The sequence below is a fragment of the Oryzias latipes genome, chromosome 15 (genome assembly GCF_053564925.1).
Source record: "Oryzias latipes strain Hd-rR chromosome 15, Olatipes_Hd-rR_3.1".
NCBI classification, from domain to species: Eukaryota; Metazoa; Chordata; class Actinopteri; order Beloniformes; family Adrianichthyidae; genus Oryzias; species Oryzias latipes.
This window is the reverse complement of record NC_136251.1, coordinates 20,435,575-20,456,623: the sequence shown is the minus strand read 5'-3', so window position 1 is coordinate 20,456,623 and position 21,049 is coordinate 20,435,575. Positions and strand designations below refer to the sequence as shown.

General features: G+C 37.3%; 1 protein-coding gene across 1 annotated transcript in view; it reads right to left on the bottom strand.

Moving 5' to 3' along the window:
- The window catches only part of bicc1a (BicC family RNA binding protein 1a), a 66,393-nt gene that overhangs the window by 19,131 nt on the left and 26,213 nt on the right, over positions 1 to 21,049 (bottom strand). Inside the window, exons 3-8 of the mRNA XM_011484364.3 lie at positions 18,908 to 18,977; positions 9,738 to 9,817; positions 9,022 to 9,180; positions 8,370 to 8,423; positions 2,219 to 2,401; positions 20 to 271 (exon numbers count right to left, since the gene is read on the bottom strand). Coding sequence (XP_011482666.1) covers positions 20 to 271; positions 2,219 to 2,401; positions 8,370 to 8,423; positions 9,022 to 9,180; positions 9,738 to 9,817; positions 18,908 to 18,977 — 798 coding nt within the window. The remainder of the gene's footprint in view (positions 1 to 19; positions 272 to 2,218; positions 2,402 to 8,369; positions 8,424 to 9,021; positions 9,181 to 9,737; positions 9,818 to 18,907; positions 18,978 to 21,049) is intronic.

Genomic DNA, 21,049 nt, shown 5'->3' with positions numbered 1-21,049 from the left:
ATCGATACACAAAACCCACCATGAGGTACTGCCGTGCCAGGCAAACAGATTCAATGGTGCCCTGAATGTAGACAGTGGACTTCTTCTGGGGGGCGTTGGGGTCGGGGAAGTGAATCTGGGCTCCTGTTCGCTGAGTGATGTGCTTGATGTTGCTGCCATTGCGCCCCTTCATGAAAAGGTGGTGCTGTGGTGCGATGTCCAGGTGGGTGGTGACTGAGATGGTGCTCGCCAGACTGCCAGCAAGGTGCTCCAGCAGCAGAGCTGTGCCTCTCTGGGTTAAAAAAAAAAGAGTTGGAAAATTACAGCATTTTAATGAACTACTGAAAGAAAAATACAAATATTTAAATTCATCAATTTAGGTAATTTCATGTCAAATCATCAAAACAGGGACAAAATCCCAACCTATCCTTTAAATTTAGCTGACTCTCTTATATCAACTCTTATCCTTAATTATGTCGTAAAACAAAAAGTAAATGAGGTTGGTAAAAAATAATCCTAAACCCACCCCCTTTTTTGTTTTGTCATTTCTTATATCATATAGATAAAATAAAATTTAAAAAAATCAGTATAAAAAGAAAAAAATCAACTCCAATGTCAAAAAATACAACTATGTGCATCTGAGGACCTCAAAGGTAAAAATAAATAAAAGAAAAAACATTTTATTTCTTGGAAATTGTATTAAATTTATGGAAGTTTGCTTAGCAGCACTGATATCAATGTTAAGTATATAAGAAAAAGAAAAAAATATATATATACATATATCTATATATATAATAGATATATGTACATATATATATATATACACACACACAATATTAAAGAAAAAAACTTGAGTAATCTTTTTCATCTAAAACAGCTTTTTAAAGTTAAAGTTAAAAGTTAAAGTCCCACTATCTGTCACACACCTTGGTGTGTGACATTTATTCTCCGCATTTGACCCATCCCCGTTGGGAGCAGTGGAGCTGCAAACACAGCCGCACTCGGGAACCATTTGGTGGTTTAACTCCCCAATCCAACCCTTTAACGCTGAGTGTCAAGCAGGGAGGGATTGGGTCCCATTTTTCTCCCCATGTTTAGCATGACTCCGTCTGGATTTGAACTCACGAGCTTCCAGTCAACGGCGGACACTCTCTACCACAAGTTTTTCTGCTGCTGAATGCCAGGACTTCTGCAAATAAGCTTTTAGTTTACTTTTTATAATCAATAAAGGTCTTAGCTCGCATAAACAAATAAAACAACCAAAAAAGTTCAAGGTGGAGAATAACTTTTCCCACAAATTCGTGTTTCCAAAAGACAATTGGTTTGCTTGAACATTTGGGAAAATTCAGGTGAGCTGTGATGCAATTCTCTCAAAAATTGCTCAAGCATGTCTATTTTCCACTCACCTCCCTGACTTTGACTTTGAGGTCAGATCTGCACTGCAGGTCAATGAGTTTGATTTGAAGCACGGTTGCAAATTATAAGTGAAAAGGTCTGGGATGGCGAGCGCAAAAAAGGCACAGCATGGCCTGTTGTTGAAAGCATGGAATGGATGGAATGCATGAAGCTGGTGTAGCTTCTGATTCACAGATATCTTTTTTTTGACATGGTGGGAGAAATTTAATTTGACAATTGGAGTCTGTTTCCTGTCTTTCTCTGGATGCAGTGCAGTGTAGTTGTGCTTCAAGATAGAACACTGAATTGTTGTGAGAGTCGCTCAACATCAAGAATTGTGTTTGGCACTAACACTCTGAAATGTTACACTGATAAACACAGAAAAAATTCTATCATGTATGATACAACGATGCAGTTTCACAATGCTGCTGCTTTGGTGTGAACTGGGAATCAGCCTGTAGGCTGTAATTGACCAGCAGGCCACAAGTTTGAGACCCTTGTCCTACAGTAAAGCTTTGCAGCTTTAATGGGCAACTGATGGAAGCAACTGATCAAAGCAAATCATTTCTAAAAAATAAAGCATACTTAATGGTTCCAAATGGATTGAGAGGAACATTGGGTTGCTAAAGTTTACTTTTTTTTGTTTGTTTTTTTAACTTGTCCAGTCCAACAGCTGAGCAAACAGGTAAGAGCTGAAGGTCTGTTGTGTTGGACAGATTTTACTGTTACAATAGGGGTTTGAATCTTCTGACGCACAAGGTGTATACTTGTATTTTTGTTTGAATGTAGAATAAAAATGCCAGACAATTTTTAGACAATATGTTTAAATGAGGAGTCTGCTCACCTTGACAGCATTGGTGTTGTTCTGGGAGCCCCGAACTACACCGGTGGCCCTGTAGAGACGTGTTGGGGGTTTGAAGGAAACGGTGAGGTTGTAGGTCTGAGAGATGTGCTGCACCGTGGGGGAGCTGGGGTCGGCCTGCATGATGGCTGGAAGCTCAAAGGACAGCACAAGAGGCAGCAGTTCCTGCAATATGGAAACATGGGATAAGCAGCATGAAAGAGTTTATAAAGAAAATAAGGAGAAACTAAAAAAAAAGAGGGCATATAAAAAAACTGCACTTAAGGACAGTTGATTACCTTACTTTACTCCTTTGGCTGCGATAAGGAACACGATATATGTTTACCTTTGCTCTTATACAGATATGTTGAGAATTATTTGGACTTAAATTAAAACATTAAACAGTGATTTCCTCAGAGATGTAGACACACTAAAGCTGACAGCTTGACAAAACAGCTTTTTTTGGAGAAAAAAAAAAGGTGCCATGCAATTCTGTCAGCCTAAATAAATTCAATGTACAACAATGAGAGAACATTTTTCTAACATGAAATATGCTACTGTGAACTTTAGTGGAACCGTTTAGTGGACTGCTTTAGTGGACAGTATCCACTTAGCATTGTGGCTTCGGTGCTGAAATATTTCTGTTTTTTTTTTTTGGCCTGGTGATTTGCACAAATTCATTCTGAGCCGCTCAATAACAACCATCAGGCATCGGTTTTTATTTCTGAATCAAAGCTTCCATTCAAAACATAACAGATGCGGACAGGAAGGCCTCAACTCATGCGTGCTCATGGTTGTGCGTGCGAGCAGGAAAAACACGCAGGCAGATATCCACACACACAAAAGCGAAATGGGTATGTCCACACACACACTAATAAATGAAAACGCTCAGACGCAGCTCTATCTAAACACGGACTCTCGGGCGGGACGCCACTATAATTTTGGCTGCCACTGAAGGGCAAGCAGCATGAATTGCTCTGACCAAAGAAATGCATCCGTGATCAGTCCCATATGCGCTTGGCCTTACATTTATATCACGTTTCTGTACTTGTTCTCCGAGGGATTGGCAAATTTAGGTCAGCACAGAGGAAAATGTAAGAGAGGGCAAGAGCTGGGTGCTGAATGAAGAATAGACTGATTTTTATGGCAGAGCTGACTTCAGTTTTTTTTTTTAAACTTCCTGGCAAATAGTAGTTTCACATGTATTTAATCAAAAAAGTGTTTAAAGGCTCCAGTTTTCCTAACAAAACAGTGAGAGATGAAGAAAGATGAACATTTCTTTGAGGTAAAGTAACTAGGCAGACCTTTCATTGCCTGCCTGGCGGCTCCACCTCTGAATATTTGGAGAAATCCCCAAAGAATCCATCATCTGAGCACAGGGCTTGCTAGAGACTAAAACATATGCCCACCCCAACAGGTTTGAAGTTACAGTAGAACTTGTAAGGCCACTGACATGATGTCTGAGCATGAACAGATCAATACCTGCATTACTAACCCAACTGGGACTTTATTTCTGGTCATATGTAAGTTACTTTTATCACTTCTGTGCCTATAAATCCTAATGTCAAAATGTTCTAAATAACAAACACAGTATTAAGGAGATGTTATTTAAGAAAGTTGTTTTTTAGAGAGTACAAATGAGGGGGAAAAAGTTGGACATATGAATATGAATATAATATAACATTTGGGAAGCAGTAATTTGACTTTATTTCTTTTTTATGCTAAACATAATTCACTTTAAATGTAAAGACATATCAACATAAGGACAAGAAGACCCCACAAAGTCTAAAAAATGCAAGGCTTGATTTTATATATTTAAATCAATATATTTTTAAAAGATTTTCTTTGTTGTAAACTAGCTTAAAAGCTAAGGTTCGTTTTAATAATTACAATAATAATAATTTTGTCTTATACTATTTGAAAAAACAAAAATATTAGTCAATGATCATGACGTAAAGGTTTAGATCAGTTGATTTGACTTTCATTTACTTTCTATGAATACGAGTGTGAACCCACTAGATGGGAGTTTTTTTTATGTTGGCGACTTTATGTAGAATAAAGGAGTGTAATATAAGGTGTCAAAAGAATGAAGAACAATAATTACATGCTAAAATATTTAAATAAAAATTAACTGTGCCTCCTTTTTTCTTGTTAAAGTCGTCATTTAATTTATTTCAAAAGCTTCTTTTAAGGATAATTATGCAGTTTTTAGCCAAAATTAAAAAAAAATCTGTTGTTTTTCAGGACACTTTCTGCAGAGCAGCAGTAGTTCCTAGTTGACCTCTGAGTTGTGGGCAGCCTGGCCTGGCCTGACTTCCATCATGCCTTTGTTTACACTCTCTCCCACTATCTTACAGCCTCTCACAACCCTAAGCTAACATTTCCATGCAAAACAAAAATGGCAACCGATATTGGAGCTCTCCAACCATTCAGTTTTTGGCCAGATGCCAGCTCGGACGAGGAAAGCAAATACGTGGACTGATCTGTTTGTCTGCAAGTGGAGCAGAGCAGGGAGCCTGTGGCGTGCCCACTGCATCATCTGCGTCACTCCTACAGGCTTTTCAAACAACATCTTCTCATTTGCGCCACGATTTGAATTTGACTCAAGAAATACAGAGAAACAAAAATTTTATCTTGATTTTCTTGAGCTATTTCCTCCATCATGAGGAAAATACCCAAAGAACATGTTAAAAACCAGATTTTCATTGGAGTGGGTCTTTAAAATTAAGACATAATTCACCTTCAATAAAACGACATGTTGTTCAAGATAAATCACCTTTCACTGTGAGGTCTGCTTCATACCAGGTGGGCAGCATGTGCTTGGCTAAACTGTTGCTTTGCAGCTGTGAGCATGTGTAAATTCCTCCACTGCAACAAGTGTCTACAATCTTTAAAATATAGTAGTCGTAGGAATAAACCTAGGAATAAAAATACAGGGTATTATGCACATAGAGAAGGGAAAATGATTTGTCACTGATTCTGCAAGTCATCCCACTTAAAAAGATGAGAGAATATAAAAAATGTATTTGGCCAATAACAAAGGCTCCCTCAGTACTTTTTAATGTTATCTGGTTGGGAATAACAGATGTCAAACATTTTGTACAGGTTCAGCAGGTTTAATGCTATTATGGCCCATTCTTCCATGCAGATCTTCTCAAGAGGCAACATGGACTTTTGGGTGCCCACCTTAAAATGTTTTTATGTATGCTCCTGGGTTAAAATCGCTGCATTGGCTCCCTGTGCGTTTCAGGATTGATTTTAAAGTTCTTTTAATGGTTTATAAATGTTTTTATGGTCTTGGGCCCTCTTATTTAAATGATATTATTTTAAAATACGAACCCTCGCGGACCCTGAGGTCCTCTGGCACTGGCCTCTTAGTTGTCCCAAAGGTAAGGACCAAGACACATGGTGAGGCTTCATTCTGCCATTATGGTCCTCGCCTGTGGAACAGCCTGCCGGAGAACCTCAGGGCCGCAGAGACTGTAGAGGTTTTTAAGAAGGGGCTCAAGACCCACCTTTTTAGTCTGGCTTTTATATGACTTTGATCATTCCTTATGTCTTTTATTATTCATCTATTTATTAATTGAGGTATTTATTTACATATTTATTTATCTATTTATTTATTTTCTTGTAAAGACTATTATTATCTTTGTTTCTAATATGCAATTCTTTTTATTGTTATTTTACCAATGATACTTAGGCTATGTTTTAATCACTGACGTTTTTTATTTTTTAATTACTAACATTCTTATATCTTATTTTATTTTTTATCTTTTTCTATTTTTATTGTTGTTATTTTATGATCATTTTTATTTTTTATTCTGATGTTTTTTACTCCAGTGTTTCCTCTGGGGGATCCATCGTTCTTGGGCACCACCAGCTTGACCTGTAGGGCGTGCCGTTGCTGTGGTGCCCGTTCTGGTTGGGCGGGCTGGGGTCCCACTCTGTGGTCTAATAGCCATGGATGGGGCCCTGGGCTGCCCTGTGTTGGGCGGGCGCTGTGGTAATGGCCCCTGTGGTCCGGCTGGGCCTTGGAATGAATGGATCCCCATGATATCGTTTCCTCACATCAGTACCAAGCCAGACTTTCTTCAACTGCAGTTATTTGTTTCTGTTCACTGTTCTACTGGGGTAACTGGGTGGGTGGGGATGGGGGCGGGGGGTGGTGAGGGAGGGGTACCTTCTTTGTGGGATTGTCCTTTGTTTTCTGTTTTGAACAACTTTCATTTTTTATGACTGTTTTATCTGTTTTTATGTTAAGCGCTTTGTGTTTTTAACCAAAATGAAAGGCGCTATATAAATAAATAAAGTTTGAGTTTGAGTTTGAGTTATATTTGGGATAGTGTGAGGTTGCTGGGATGGTGTGATTGGGATCATTGTTATGCACGAAAATCTTGCCATATTTTATCCACAATGCTCTCACTGATTAAACAATTTATTTTTCTCCAAAAACACAAATATATGTGGCCCCATTCATTCTTTCCATTGCATGGATCAGTTGCCCTGTCACCATTACAGAAAAAAAAAACAGTTTCGACCCCCGTGCTTTAAAGAGAGTATGGTGTTCTCAAGATTGAACTCTGCAATATTTCCCCTGCAAACACAGTGCTTTTTATACCAAATAGTTCCATTTTGGTCTCATCTGATCACATGACATTCTCTTAATCCTCCTGTGGATCTTCCAGATGGTCTCTGGCAGACTTTAGACGGTCCTAGGCAGGATGTGAATCCATGACAATGTAGTGAATTACGAAAAGTGACCTTTGCAACTAAATGCCCTGCTTGGTTTGAATGTTTCTGGATCCACACAATGTAACTGTTGATTAGACCAACCAATGAGAAACTGGACAAGACAAGCATAACAGACAAAACAAGAATCTCTAAATGAAGCGACCATTCGCACATAATTAGGGCACCGCATGTATTACGTGTGGCCAACATGAATTTCCATCAGTTTTTGTGCTTGCTCGCATGTAAATACATGCAGAAAACATTGGTCATCTTTAAAACTTGAACTGTAATGCTAGTCTTGATTACTTCATGAACTTTTTCACAGCATTTAAATGTAGTTGGAGTCTTAGAGAGATGCATTAATTTTGTTCTACGACAACCTGGCAATTTCTGATTCTCCTAACAAACTGGCAGTTATTTATTTGGTGGTATCTGTTCACAGCCATCTAATTTTTGAGAGTTCCCTATAAATCTACACAATAGAAAAAAAACACAGCATGCATGTTTCTGATTTGATTTAATTTGTTTGAGTCATTTTAAGGTTTGCACATACAGTATTAACCCAAGGAGCTGCTTTCTATTCACAAAAAACCCCTGATGTAGTGTGAAACCGAGGATTACACCAACTTAACTGAACCCAAAGAAGCCACATAATTACAGAAGATTACGGATAACTGCTGTAACTTTGCTCTTAGAATTGCAGGTGCCGACACAAAGTCAGGGATTGCTCATAACTGCTTAGAATGAATAAAAGTGATACATTTCAGGCATTCAAAATGTTCAACTGTCTAAAAAATGTAAGAATTTGGACAGAAATGTTGAGGAAATGTTTCTTAGTCTATTTTTTTCACGCTTGCACAGTGTGTCTGAATACAGGCCAATCACAGCTGAAAACAGCTAAACAGCTGAAGAGATAGCTAGGACTTAGCTGAGAAATTGATCTCACACGCTAAAGCCCAGATGATTAAAATGCAAGGGTTTTGCTGTTCTATAGGCTTATTACGGTCTAAATATATCATTTTAACCACATCACAAGTTATAAATTTAGAGCTACTTTTTAGGGATTAAGATAAAAAAAAGTTATGATTCTTGGCTCACCAGCAATTAAAGTTAGCAGGAAAAAAAAGAATTGTTTAAAAATGTTTGTAAAAAAAAGCGTTAAATAAATCTGTTAAATAAAAGGGATAAATACCTGCAATCCAAATAAAATTGAGAAATAAAATGTGTGTAACCTCAAAAATTGACGTTGTCACACACGTATTTTTGTGTGTGTGTTTTTTTGGTCAGAAGAAATAAGCCAGTGCCGTGTTTCTTTAGGTTCAAAAGTACAAACTTACAAGTCTAAAAAGGAATGAAGGTCATCTACTCAACAGTCTGGGTGGAGTTTCCTTTTCAAGCAAAAACTGGCAGAATTCCCACTCACCCTTATTTTTACACGAGCCGCCTCCACCCCTCCTGGCTGTCCTGCGATGGACACCTGTTAACAATAAATGTATGGAAAATAAATTTGCTAGTTTTGGCTTGGTTCAAGATGAACAACTGCTTAGAAATCTTGTGCAAATTTGCACAAAAGTAGAGGAAAAAAAAAGATGAAAACCGTGAGGAGACATTGCTGTGACAAAAAGGTGTTCGGGTCGAAAGCGCTTTTGCTCTTGAATAATTCATGAAGTGCAGGGGATTAAGAAGTTTTATGCTGCAGATGAGTCAAACAACATTTTGCTTAACAATGAGATAAGGATAAAAATGAACTTGGCCGTACTTTAAAGCAGATGTGCCTTACGAAGCGGCTGACATGTAAACCTCTGCATGCCCCCCCCTTGAACTCTTTCCACAATATTTTAATGAACGTAAAGAAAGTCTAACAGCTTTTCTACAGAGTTGAGGCAAAACAGGGCCTTCCTCTGTACTGGCCAACAAAAACGGCCAACTCAATCAACTTTCTGCAACCTTTCCAGTCTGAGACCATGGGACGGCATGAATCGGACGGCTGCACAGGCCGATCTAACAATCAAAACGAAGGAAAATTTCTACAGAGATTCAGAAACAAAAAATATTTGTAAAGAGAAATGAACAACCTGGTTGCTTTTTTCTGCCTGGTTGTTCCTGTTGGAGTCTGGGAAATGGATGTGGCACCCCGTCTCTTCCATCACCCTCTTAATGTTGTTGCCACCTTTGCCAATCACATGGGAGTGCTCTGTATGGGAAACGTCCATCTTCAAAGTCACCCTGTTGCTCTAAAAAGAAAAAAAGAAGGAGAAAGTATTAACCGGGAAATAAATCGTAGATAGGCTGCTGATAGAAAGAAAAAAGTTAAAAATTAAAGTATTTCAGTATTTTTTTCAATCAAATTACAATTTTGCCCCACGATAACTCTATTACCCATTTTCTTTTACTGTAACCACAAAATAATAATACAGACTTTCAAAATACAGAGAGCTGTAAGTCTGCCAAACCAGATGAGCCTAACTACACAAACAAAACCAACGGTGCATAACTCCTCCATGTGTGGTAGTTTGGTTGCATGGATGGCTACTGCCCCCAGGGGGTGCTACATTGCAACTGTCTAGGTATGGGTTTTTTCTGTGTTGCCATGGCAATGAAGCCTGAACACACACATAATTTCAAGAGACGCTTAGGATGCAAGTACCTCAGAAGATGAAGACAAAAGTGTTCTATGCTGCTGTGTGAAATCTGTTACATGACTAATTAGAAAAGGTTTTTCTCTAAGTAAATATTAAAAAAAACAGACATGTAGATTTTTTTCTATTAATTAATTAGGTGTTAATTGTACCTTTGTGTCAAGGACAGACATAATTCTGTCTTTTGCTTCTCTCACATTCTCTCTTTTCCCGCACACCTTGATATGTGGATCTGCAAAAAGAAAAAAGACATTGTTATAAAAAAAAAATCAATACAACTCAATGTTGAAGAACTTTAAAGTTAAAACATTTTAATCAATCATTTAAAAGCATAACCATCATGATTTTTTCTAGAATTGTATTGAAGTTGGTAAGCAACCAGCAAGCAAATGATTTTTCTGTGTAGAGCCAAACCAAATGGCTCCCTCAAAGAAAACGTTGATACCTTGGTGCATTCAATGTGTCGCTTTTAGTGGTTGCGACAACTTGTGAATATTACAAAGTCACCTGGATGTAGTCCTCTGACAGTATTCAGACACACTGTGCAAGCGTGGAAAAAATATACTAAGAAATATTTCCTTAACATTTCTGTCCAAACGGTAATGTGATTTTTCCATCACAGTCCACTACAAGTTGGGATTTTTCCCCCCGTTCTGTAATGGATGAGTGGCGCAAGCTGTTTATCTTTTTTCAACTGAACATCTGACTGATTTAATTTCCCCCCCCCCAAAAAAACATCGACTTCAATGGGTTTAAAGGTAAAACCAAACACCAGCTGTTGTAAGCAGCTAATGATTAAAAAAGACTTCAGTAATCTGAAGCAGCTGCTGGACTTTAAGGTGCAAATGCTGTAGATCTTTAAGTATTACAGTAATAGTAATAGAGAAAAAAAAGTAATTTTTAACAAGTCATTGTCATTATACATCAATCAACCACATTAGTCAAAATATATCAATGTTAGGGTATTAAATGAATCATTAAAAACACCCTAAAAGCTAAAAAAATAAATAAAAAAAATATTAAGAATTCTGACTCCTTCCAAAGTTGGTTTAATTCCTTGACAAAACAAATGACTATTTAAAGTCACTGCTTGACTTGACAGCTTCAGCTAAGTAAAACAGGCTTTAGTTTTTTTTTACAAAAATTCACCAGGAAAGCCCATGCTGTTGTTAGTATCATTGCAACATAAACTTACAGTCCCAGTCCACAAACAATGACGGAGCTGCTGAAATCCATTGATTATGTTTGGCTTTTCAAGTGCATTTACATTCCACTTTCCCGTTGTGAGGAAACTTTGTGAAGAATGTAATCAAAATACAAAGTGGAAAGCATCAATGTCTGTTGTGTGTCAGAGGCTTAACTACTAAAAGACTGAAAATCCCTGAAGATTAGTTTGGTTAAACAGCTTCTTTAACAGTGTAGACACACGGCTGATTTACTGTGGATTCAAACATAGTCGTGTCATCCATTTTCTTTTAAATGGAATGTTTACAATAGATAAAAAAATCATGTGTGTGTGTGGGACCTTGCAGGTTTGTGCAGTGGGCCACGCCCATCACAAACAGCTGGAAGTCATGCTTCATCATGACAGCCAATTTTGGAAGGAAGACTACAAATCAGCGGTTAAAACATGTCAAAATAAACAACATTTTTATCTCTACGTTGTTTAAAGACCCACTCCATGAAAATCCTGTTTTTGTTTTTTGTAACATGTTCTTGTGGCATTTTTTCAAAAACATATATAAAAATGCACATCAGTATTTCTGTATTCAAATCATTCTAAATCCGAAGCAGATAAAAAAAATCCCATTGGCAAAAGCTTGTAAGTGGGACGTACAAGTTACCAACATTTAGTTTTTCTCGTTTGAGCTGCCACTTACCTCCAAACTGTGAGGCTGGATTGCTCCTATATTGCTCGCTATTTGTATTGCACCACTAATGTTAGGATGGGGTTGTGACTTTTGAGGGGCTGTAGGCTAGCGGGAGACAGTGCAAACAAAGGGATGATGGGAAATGAGGGAAGGCTTAATCCACGCCAACAGTCTTGTCCACAATTCAGAGGCAAATATCTCATGAACTACTGCTGCTCTGCAGTAACTAATAATAAAAATTCATGCCCTAGTTTGATTCTTGTTTTTATTTACCCCCTATTGAATTAATGTTGGTCACAGAAACACGGATGTAGTGGCGGAAAGCGGCTTTTGCAGCAGGAAGGAGTGTGTACCGGCATGTGAATGAACCCAGACATGGACACATGATTACCAATGCTTTTGAAGAGCTTTTTAAAATAAATAAATCTGATCACTAAACATCCTCTGTGTCTTTCATGCATTGTCATGAGATATACACAGAAATTAGAATGTGTTCGCTGTAAATCCAAGTATTGCTCACATCCATGTTTATGAATGACTTATCACGTGAGTTGGTTTGTGTTTATTTGCATAAATGATTTAATGGAAGCAGTGTAATTACACATTTTGCAAAGTGAAACTTTGCATATCTAAAACTAAAAGAGAAGATCTGCTTCATTTTCCACAAAATTGGGGCTAGCCAGAAAAGAGGCTGCCCGACGAGTAACTTCTTCTGGTTCAAAAAAGGCAGCTTTTAGGATTTTCTTCATGTTAAACACTTCTTCGTTCAAACAAACAAATATTTTGAGAGAACCATTTAATCATTCCGTGGGAACAAAATATTATTTCGTGGGAAAGCTTTAATTATTTTTTTACCCATGTCAGGTCACGGGCTCCATAAAAACCCTTTCAAATTATTGTACAAAAATGCCCAACATGGTTGCTGCAGCAACTGAATTTCCAAAGCTGGTATTAATAAAGTATCTTTATCTAATCTTTATTTCTTCATGCTTACAATAACCTCTTCATGTCTGTTTTTTTTTTTACAGTTATAAAAAAAAAATTCTTCAGTGTTGTCACCATTCAAGGTGATGATGCTAAATTAAATGGAATCCTGGAGTATATGGTGTGATGCAAATTAGTGACATATGGCATGAATGGGGTTTACAACAGTTGAAATCATGCTAAGCAAAAAAATAAGAGGGAAACAGTATGGCTCTGGACTGATCATTTAAATGAGCAAAGAATCCGAATTGCAGGAACAGAAAATGCAACTAGAAATCTCCAATATTTCATGACCCTTGGAATGTAACATTTACATGCTATGCCTTTATATTTTTTTTTTTACATTTTCACAGTTGGACAAACATTTCTACAGCCACATCTGGCCCTCTGAATTCAAAGCACACAGACATAAAAATCCCAACAGTGTTTAACTGTGCTGAGGAGCAGAGAGTCTACTGAGCCCTTCCAGTAAAAGCCCTCCCCTAACACAGATTTACTGCTTCAGACAGGACACAATGATTCAGATTTATTTTAGCTAATTCGTTGGCACCTCAAAGGAAATCCTGATTACATATGGACACGTTCAAAAAGCAGATCTGTAACCGTTAAAAACATCTGGCAAAAAATAAGAAAATTGACCATGAAGGTCTCGACTGTGAATGAAAATGCAAACAAAAACCTTAAAAAAACATCAAGTTAGGGAATAAAAATGCAAGGATGGCTGAATTCTAAACTTATGACAAAAGAGAAACACTTCTGTTCTTCAGAAATCCTAACAAACCATCTAAAGAAATGCCACATTCCACACAGGAGAGTTAGTTCATTATTGTGTGAAAGAAAAAAAGATGTTCAAGTTAGAGATAGCTTATAAAAACAGACAAAAGTAAAACAGAATGAGATCCATTAGATCCATCACAGCTCCTGCTCAGCTCTGACGAAGTCTCATTATTCAGATGTGAAGGACAGAATTCAACTGCGTTCCATCTGTAACCACTAGGGGGCGCATGGTTCCTTAAAACCAGCAGGGCACATCTGGCAAACATTAAAAGCCTAAACGAGCAATGCAGTTGTGATGTAGAACATCCACACATACTCGAAGTGTAGTGTGGGTCTGTGCTTTCTCTATTCCTGACGAATGATTGTGGAATAAAAAAAACGAGCACTCAGTACTAATCTGGAACATGTGACAACTTTAATAAAAAAAAAACAACAAGGTTGGATTTTTCAGCTACAGGAAAAGAGTTGCCCAGATTTTAGTTTCATTTAGAAGAAAGTAAACCTACTGACCCAGGGCTTTCCGCTGGCACAGCTTAAACATTTTTCCAGATAGGTTTGAAAAATGCCACACAAAGGAAGAAAACAGAGTCCAATTGGCTAGGCATTTCTCATTCAAAACATCTGTGGAAAACACAAAATCTCATTATTGGAAAGTATGGGTAACATTTAGATGACTATCATAGACAAAGCAACAAATATCAAAGAATTCCTGAAACCTAGAGCCAAGCCACAATGCCAACTATTCTGTCAAAGAGTATTGAAACTGCAGCACGGTCTTGTCATCTAAAACAGCAACACAAGTTTTGATGGCAACAATTCAACCTCAAAGACTCACAACTTCCTTAATCCCACTTGATATTGCTATTCACCCATCCAGATATTTCATTTCTGGGTTTCCAGTGACTTCCATGTCAACAGGTGTGTAAAATCATGCAGTCTCAACACGCAACCTGCTTCTACCAACATATTGAAAATAATGGACTCTCGAGACACAATACATTCTTCCGATGTACTGCGATAAATACCACCTGTTCCACAAATAGTAAAAAGCTGTAAACTTATACAGCACTTTTCTACCTTGATTAAGGCCCAAAGTACTTTACAGTCACAAGTCCTGTTCAGCCCTGCACACACACTCCCACAATGCCAGCTCAATACATCTGTGGAAAGAACAAAACCTCCTGGAACCACCAGTAGCAATGTGGGGTTCAGTGTCTTGCCCAAAGACACTACTACACATGGGCAGGCAAGGCAGGAACAGAACCTGTGACCTTCCCATCAGAGGTCAAAGGCTCTACCTTAGCACCACAGCCACCCACAAATCCACTCCTCAAATTTCCACACTTCAAAATATTCAACACTCAATGGCTGTTACGAAGAACAAGTGATTGGGAACTCAGCCAGGGTAGGCCAGGTAAACTGACAGACGGGTCAGCAGATCCTGAGGTGCATAATATACAGAAATTGCCAACTTTCTGCAGTCGATCAGTGCAGGCCTCCAAAGCATAAGAGCAGTGCAAAGAGAGCTTGATAGAACCTGCTCTAATGGCTAGGGAACTGCATCTAAAAACTGCATCCCATCAAGGGCAATCCGAAGCATTGGACGCAGTAGAAACACGTTCTTAGGGGAGATGAATCACGCTTTCCCATCTAATGATCTAAAGAGCAAATCTGGGTTTTGAAGTTTCCAGAATAACAGTTTTTCACAACCTTCATTATTCCAAGTCCAAAGTTTGGTGGAGGGAGAGTTTTCAGGAGCTGAGCTTAGTATCGGTGAAATGGACCTCTGAATGCTTCAGCGTAACAAGATGTTTTGGTTAATTCCAAGATCCCAACTTTGAAGGACCAGTTTGTGAAGGACACCTCTTGATCCAACTAGACTGCACACTACAGCACAGAGTAAGGTCCGTGAAGAGATGGATGAACGAGTTTGGTAGGGAAGAACTTGACCTAAACAGAGTCATGACTTTAACCTGAAAGAATGTCTTTGGGGTTCATTTAAGCGGACTGCTGGTCTGACCTTCTCATGTAACACCAGTGTCCGACCTCACAAAACACTAATATAATTCCAATCTGCAGTCTCTTAGTATAAAGGTGGGCCGACATCAAGTTAGACTCTTTGGATTACAAACTTGAATTCAAAAACATACTAAGGCAGATAAGCAAATACTTTGGCAACCAAAGTGTAGCATAAATGAGAAGGAGCAACTTTTCCATTTTGATGGACTGCAGCATCATGAAGAAATGCAGCAAACATAGACTACATATCCTCTCACAGCCGCAGCAGTCTGTACAATGTTATTGATTCCAGACATCATAATCGAAACGTTCAAAAATAAAAAATAAATGGAAGCAAAAGAACAGCAAATGGCATAAAATATATATAAAAAAAAGACAGGAGTAATTTTGTGCCTGTTCTTATCCTGTTATAAATCACAAAGATGTAGAATGTGAAGTGTTTGTATCAAGACAGTTGTAAAGATTACTTTCTTGAACTTTTAACATAATACATAATCAGTTTCACACAAAAGATAACTAAGAAACTATGCAACATTCTCTTCTCTGTGGGAAAATCTGACAGGCCACAAATCAAGCGACAGAATTTAAAAAATCATCACTATGTGCACATATCATTTCCTGGGGGGTGGGTGCTGAAGGCATCTGAATGAACTAATGTTTTGGGGTAAGTGCGTATATATGACCTGCCAAGACTTAGACTTGATTAAGTATCAGAGAGAAAAATGTAAAAAGATTCCAAAGTAATCCCATCAACATTTGTCTGAGCTGAGTGACTGAGGAAGTTACATAATGTCAATGGATTGCACATCTGGTTTGAAGACGCACGCTGGCTATTCTCTGGAGCACAGCTAAGAGGGCATAGCTACACCTTTCCCTCCCCTCGATACCCGCCTCTTTCCCCTCCCGGAAGAGCTTTAAATAACCGTGATAATCTTTTATTGGTAACAGAGTTAGAACAACTTTGCCAATAAATCCGTGAGCTTTAGTACAAGTAACTCCCACACCTCCGCCTCTACAGTGAAATCTCAAAGCCCTGCGAGCAGATAAAGTGACAAGCTATGAGGAAAAGGAAAACATTCAAGCTTTGCTCTTTAAATTGCTTAGTTGACTTCAGAAACGATGAGATGCATCCTACCCTTCCAAATGTCCACTTACTTTTATTGGAGAACATTTCCCTCTGTACAACAATAACTGATATTGTTTTAAGTCTTAGGTGGAACAACTAACTTAATTTTAAATGTAGGCCATATGTGTCATTAAAGATTCACACGACCTGTATGTGATGCATTGCAACCCTGGTCAAAATTAGAAAACATTGGATTTACTCATTTGGATAAAACATACTGATTCAATCTTCAAATAAAAGTCTCAGTTAGAAAGAAACCTCCACTTTTATTGGTAAAAAAAAATGTATACCGTTATTTTGTCTACTGTTCATAGTGTAATCTAACTAAAAGTGGACCAAAACATACATTCCCAAAACAGACATTCTCGGACTGATTCAACTGGTAGTCTTTGGGTCTGGTAAATAATAATTAAACAGAAGCAAAATCTATATTATTTCATTATTTATAAGATAAGTCTTTTTATTTGTACTAAAAAATGGCACAAAGAGACTTATTCTATAATCGGGCTGCACGATTTGAGGAAAACTTGCGATATGCGATATTAACGATCAATATTGCAATGACGATATAACTTGCGACATGAAAAATAGCAGAACATCTATATACATCAGTTCCATTTCACTGAAACAGTTTCATTTAAATTAAAGTCAACATAACTTAAATTAAAATCCAAATGATACTTGTCTACATAGGAGGCGGGCATCTAACTTCAAAGGGGTCCATCCGATTGGTCAAATGTTATTTGAATCATTAACTACCTCAAGCTGCTATAAGATTGTTTAGGCACATTTAAGGTAACCATTTATTACAATTGTCACCAACTTTTGCAATATGCATATTGCACAGCTTGATATCGCGATAACGATAAATTTGCGATTTATTGTTCAGGCCTATTCTTTACGTGTTGCTGTGGATACAAATGGTGAAGAAGAAAAAATCTACATTTTTGCCGATATCAATGCATCTTTAGGAGACGCATCTGGATAATGACAAATGCAAAATGATATTTTTTTCTTCTAGCTGTTCAATTTTAACAGTTTAAAAATCGTTATAAGATGGGTTTGGGTAAAATGAAAAAAGCGAGAAAGGAAAACATATCTCAGACACAGATTTCTTCTATGGGAAGATGAGCAAACAAAGTTCAGAGATAATCCCCTACATTTAACCTCTTTTCATTTTTAAACTCTGATTTAGTCATAGATGCCAATCAAACCTGACCAATTGGATGAGAGGATATTTTGAGATTCAAGTGCAATATCTTTCAGCTGAAAGACTTGGTAGAATCAGACACACTAAGTGTGATTTGATAGGTTAGAGAAACCAACAGAAAATTTAACCAATTCTAGAAATAAACATTATAATTTACTAGTAAGGCAATAAACATTTTTGCTGTAAGGATCTTATTGCGGCTAAGACACTTCAATTTCCAAAACAGAATCCAGATGACGGAAAGTCTTCCTCAAGAAGGCCGATAATTTTCTTGGTTTTAAGAATATGTGTGGACTTTGCAAAATTCATTTCAGTAAATTCATTATCACAATAGTGAACATGTAAAATATTCCTATGAGTGTTATAAAGAGAAGGCTCTGATCGCACCACACTGATGCCTGGTGTGAATGGGCCTTTAATGAAAAGAATGACCTGTTTGAAAGTTTTACTTTGCTAATTTACACCCGTCATCCTCTTTTACACCCCTCATCCATATTGCGCTGTTGTTCCAACAACACAATATGGCATCACAAAATGGGATAACAAAACAGGGGGAAAAGATTTGCGATCTTTCTGCTTTTAAGAGGTGCCAGAAATGTCTGAATGAATCTTGTGTTTACACACTATATATATTGTAAACACAAACAGACAGCATGTAATGTCACCCGTAGGATTCTTAAAAGGGAAACCGAAATTAAAAGTGAAATAAGGCACAGAGCAAAAATTTCTCTACCAAACTCATCAACTTCCAAAAATGGTAGTTGGACCAACCCATGCTGGGTTCATGTATTGGATAACTTGCTTGTCAATCAAAAACAACAACAAAAGAACACATGCCAAAAAATTGCATATTTGAGCTGTAATAAATGTAAACAGCTGATTAGAATAAAAAATAAATGTAAAAAAAGGGGGACACTTTGGAAATTCTATTATATTTTTTCAGGTGTAAAGTTGGAGAGCCCATCCTCCCTGCAACCTGAGTTCATTGGTCTTTGGGGAAACTGCAACATCTGGCACTTCCTGCTTCGCATTAAATTCAGAAAAGGAAAGCGGGGTCTTTTTAAAAAGACTTGCCAAGGAATAAAAAGTACAGAAAAGGAGAACTTGGACAGTCCAGTTAACATAGAGATTTTAAAACAACTGTTCATCAAGAGTAATAATGACAGAAAACACAAGCATCCACAAAATGAGCCATTTAGACTAATGGAACCAGTTTTGACCTTTATGCCTATATGAAGCAGAAGCACAGTTTGAAAACAGCAAATGACATTAATCCACAGGAACAGGCAGAAAAATATATATTTTCCTCAAAACGGACAGATATTTAAGAATTACCTTTTTTGGACTTGGCTCCAATTTTCAGTTTGGAAGGCCACGCAATCTGCGTTTGGGTTTCATCCATGATCTAGAAGAGAATGAGATTAATTAATCACAAAAATTTTTGTTAAGCAAAAGAAATAGAGCAAAAATGTGAGCAAGCTTTTTAAATGAGCAAAAAGTCCTTTGAGAATTAAAAATTATCCTACTTTATTTAAATGCCATTCCAAATCTCTCTGGTAACTTTTTATTCTGGGACATTTGTCAATACAATTTACTTTTTAGCTCATTTTAACTTGCAAAAAAAAGTTGAATTGATTTTGGAACAAAAAGCACTAAGGTCAGTCTTTTTCTTTGACAAGTGTATTGCCATAAGCAGAAGCATATGGATCTGTGGGAAAACAGCAAACCTCGAGGAGTTCAGGAGAAGTAAAACATGAAGGAGCTGGTCAGGAGACTGTCAGCATGTCACTTTTGTGAAAACTGATCATTTGAGAACTTTACTTTGTGACTGGGATAAGGTAAAACCTTCCAAATCTTTCCAACTAAAATGTAAAGAGCAAAACTCTGGTGAATGGCGTCAGCGTAGCATAAAATCATAATTTTTAAAAAAAAGTCTGTTTAACTTCCTTCAAATGGCTTTGTCTCCATGGCTGTTTTCTTAAATATCCCACAGTCTTTTGTTTGCTTTAATACTACCAGGGGGTTGTGTTTTCAGGGCAGAAGAAGAGATATAAATTTGAAATTTCAGCCAAGCTTTTACGCAAACTCATGATCAGCATCTGCCACTTAAGATACCTTAGAGGCCAAGTGCATTAAGCCCAAAGTCAAACAGTGTTACTCAAAGGAGAGTGCATTAAGATCAATCAGCATTCCCTACAGATATTAGGCTTTCTAGCACTTTTACCACAAGTAAAACATGATTTTTTTGTAACTAATTCAAGTAATAATGCAAGTTGGTGCAATTTTTTTTTCAAGTCAGTACAAAGCCTGTTTGTCATCTTTGAAAACAAGGTCTGACAGTTCATTCGGTGCCTGTCACACACCTGTAAAGTGGAGCCAGCTCTGAAAGGTTTAACATGCGTCTCTGCCAATTCAGTATCCAGACACTTTTGAGTTTGTGATGGTTGAATGGAAGTCATTTCAAGCCTCACTGATTTTCTACATCTTAGCATATAACTTTATACAAAAAAAGGCTTAAATACTAAACAGGAAGAAGAATGTCTGCAAAAAAACAATCATTAAAGGAAAATATGAGCATTTAGTCATTACATGCAAAAGTAATTGTTTTGGGTAGTTCTATGATACAATATCAAATTATTTAAAAAAAATAGTATTTTTACCTTAAAAGTGAGAGATTTCAAGTATTGCGGTAGTCATACTGAATGTAATTTCTCTAACTAATAACTTTTAATTTCAAAATTTCAATCTAAAGTTTTTTTGGTTCTTCAAATGTAAAATTTTTACTACTTTTAAAGACCCACTCTAATGAAAATGGCATTTTTGGTGTTTCTAACTTATTTTTGTAGCATTTTTATCATATTGAAAGACATATTTGGAGAAAATTAAGATTAAAACAACATCTGAGAATTTCTTCATTCAAATCATTGTGAATAAGGAGCAGAAGAAAAATATCATTAAAAAAAGCTTGGAGTCTTTACATACAAACTATGAATCCGCAGGCCCCAAGTTCCCTGCTCTGCTTCATTCTGATGCACCCACATGTAGATGACTAGATTTGTGTACGTCTTTGTTTTCCTTGTTTTCAAATCCTGCTTAAAACTGTACGGCTGGATAACTCCGACATTGCTCGCCATCGTTATTGCATCTTGGCTTGGGCTTTAGGGGTGTAAACAGATGGATGATGGGAAGCAGGGGTGGGCTTACTCCACGCCAACGGTTCTACTTACAACTCGGAGGTGAAATTCTAATGAACTCCTGCTGCTCTGCAGAAACTATGTCCAAGAATATGACACAGGAACACATTAACAGTAGACCAAAAGAGGGTTGGAGTGGGACTCTAAAGAATTATCAACATTAACCAAAAAGGACTGGACTGAAGCATCAAAGCCCATCCAAGAAAACCAAAAAAACTTTTTATATGAAACATGAAAATTAAAACCTATAGAATGTCAAAACATATTGAAAAGTTTCCAACTA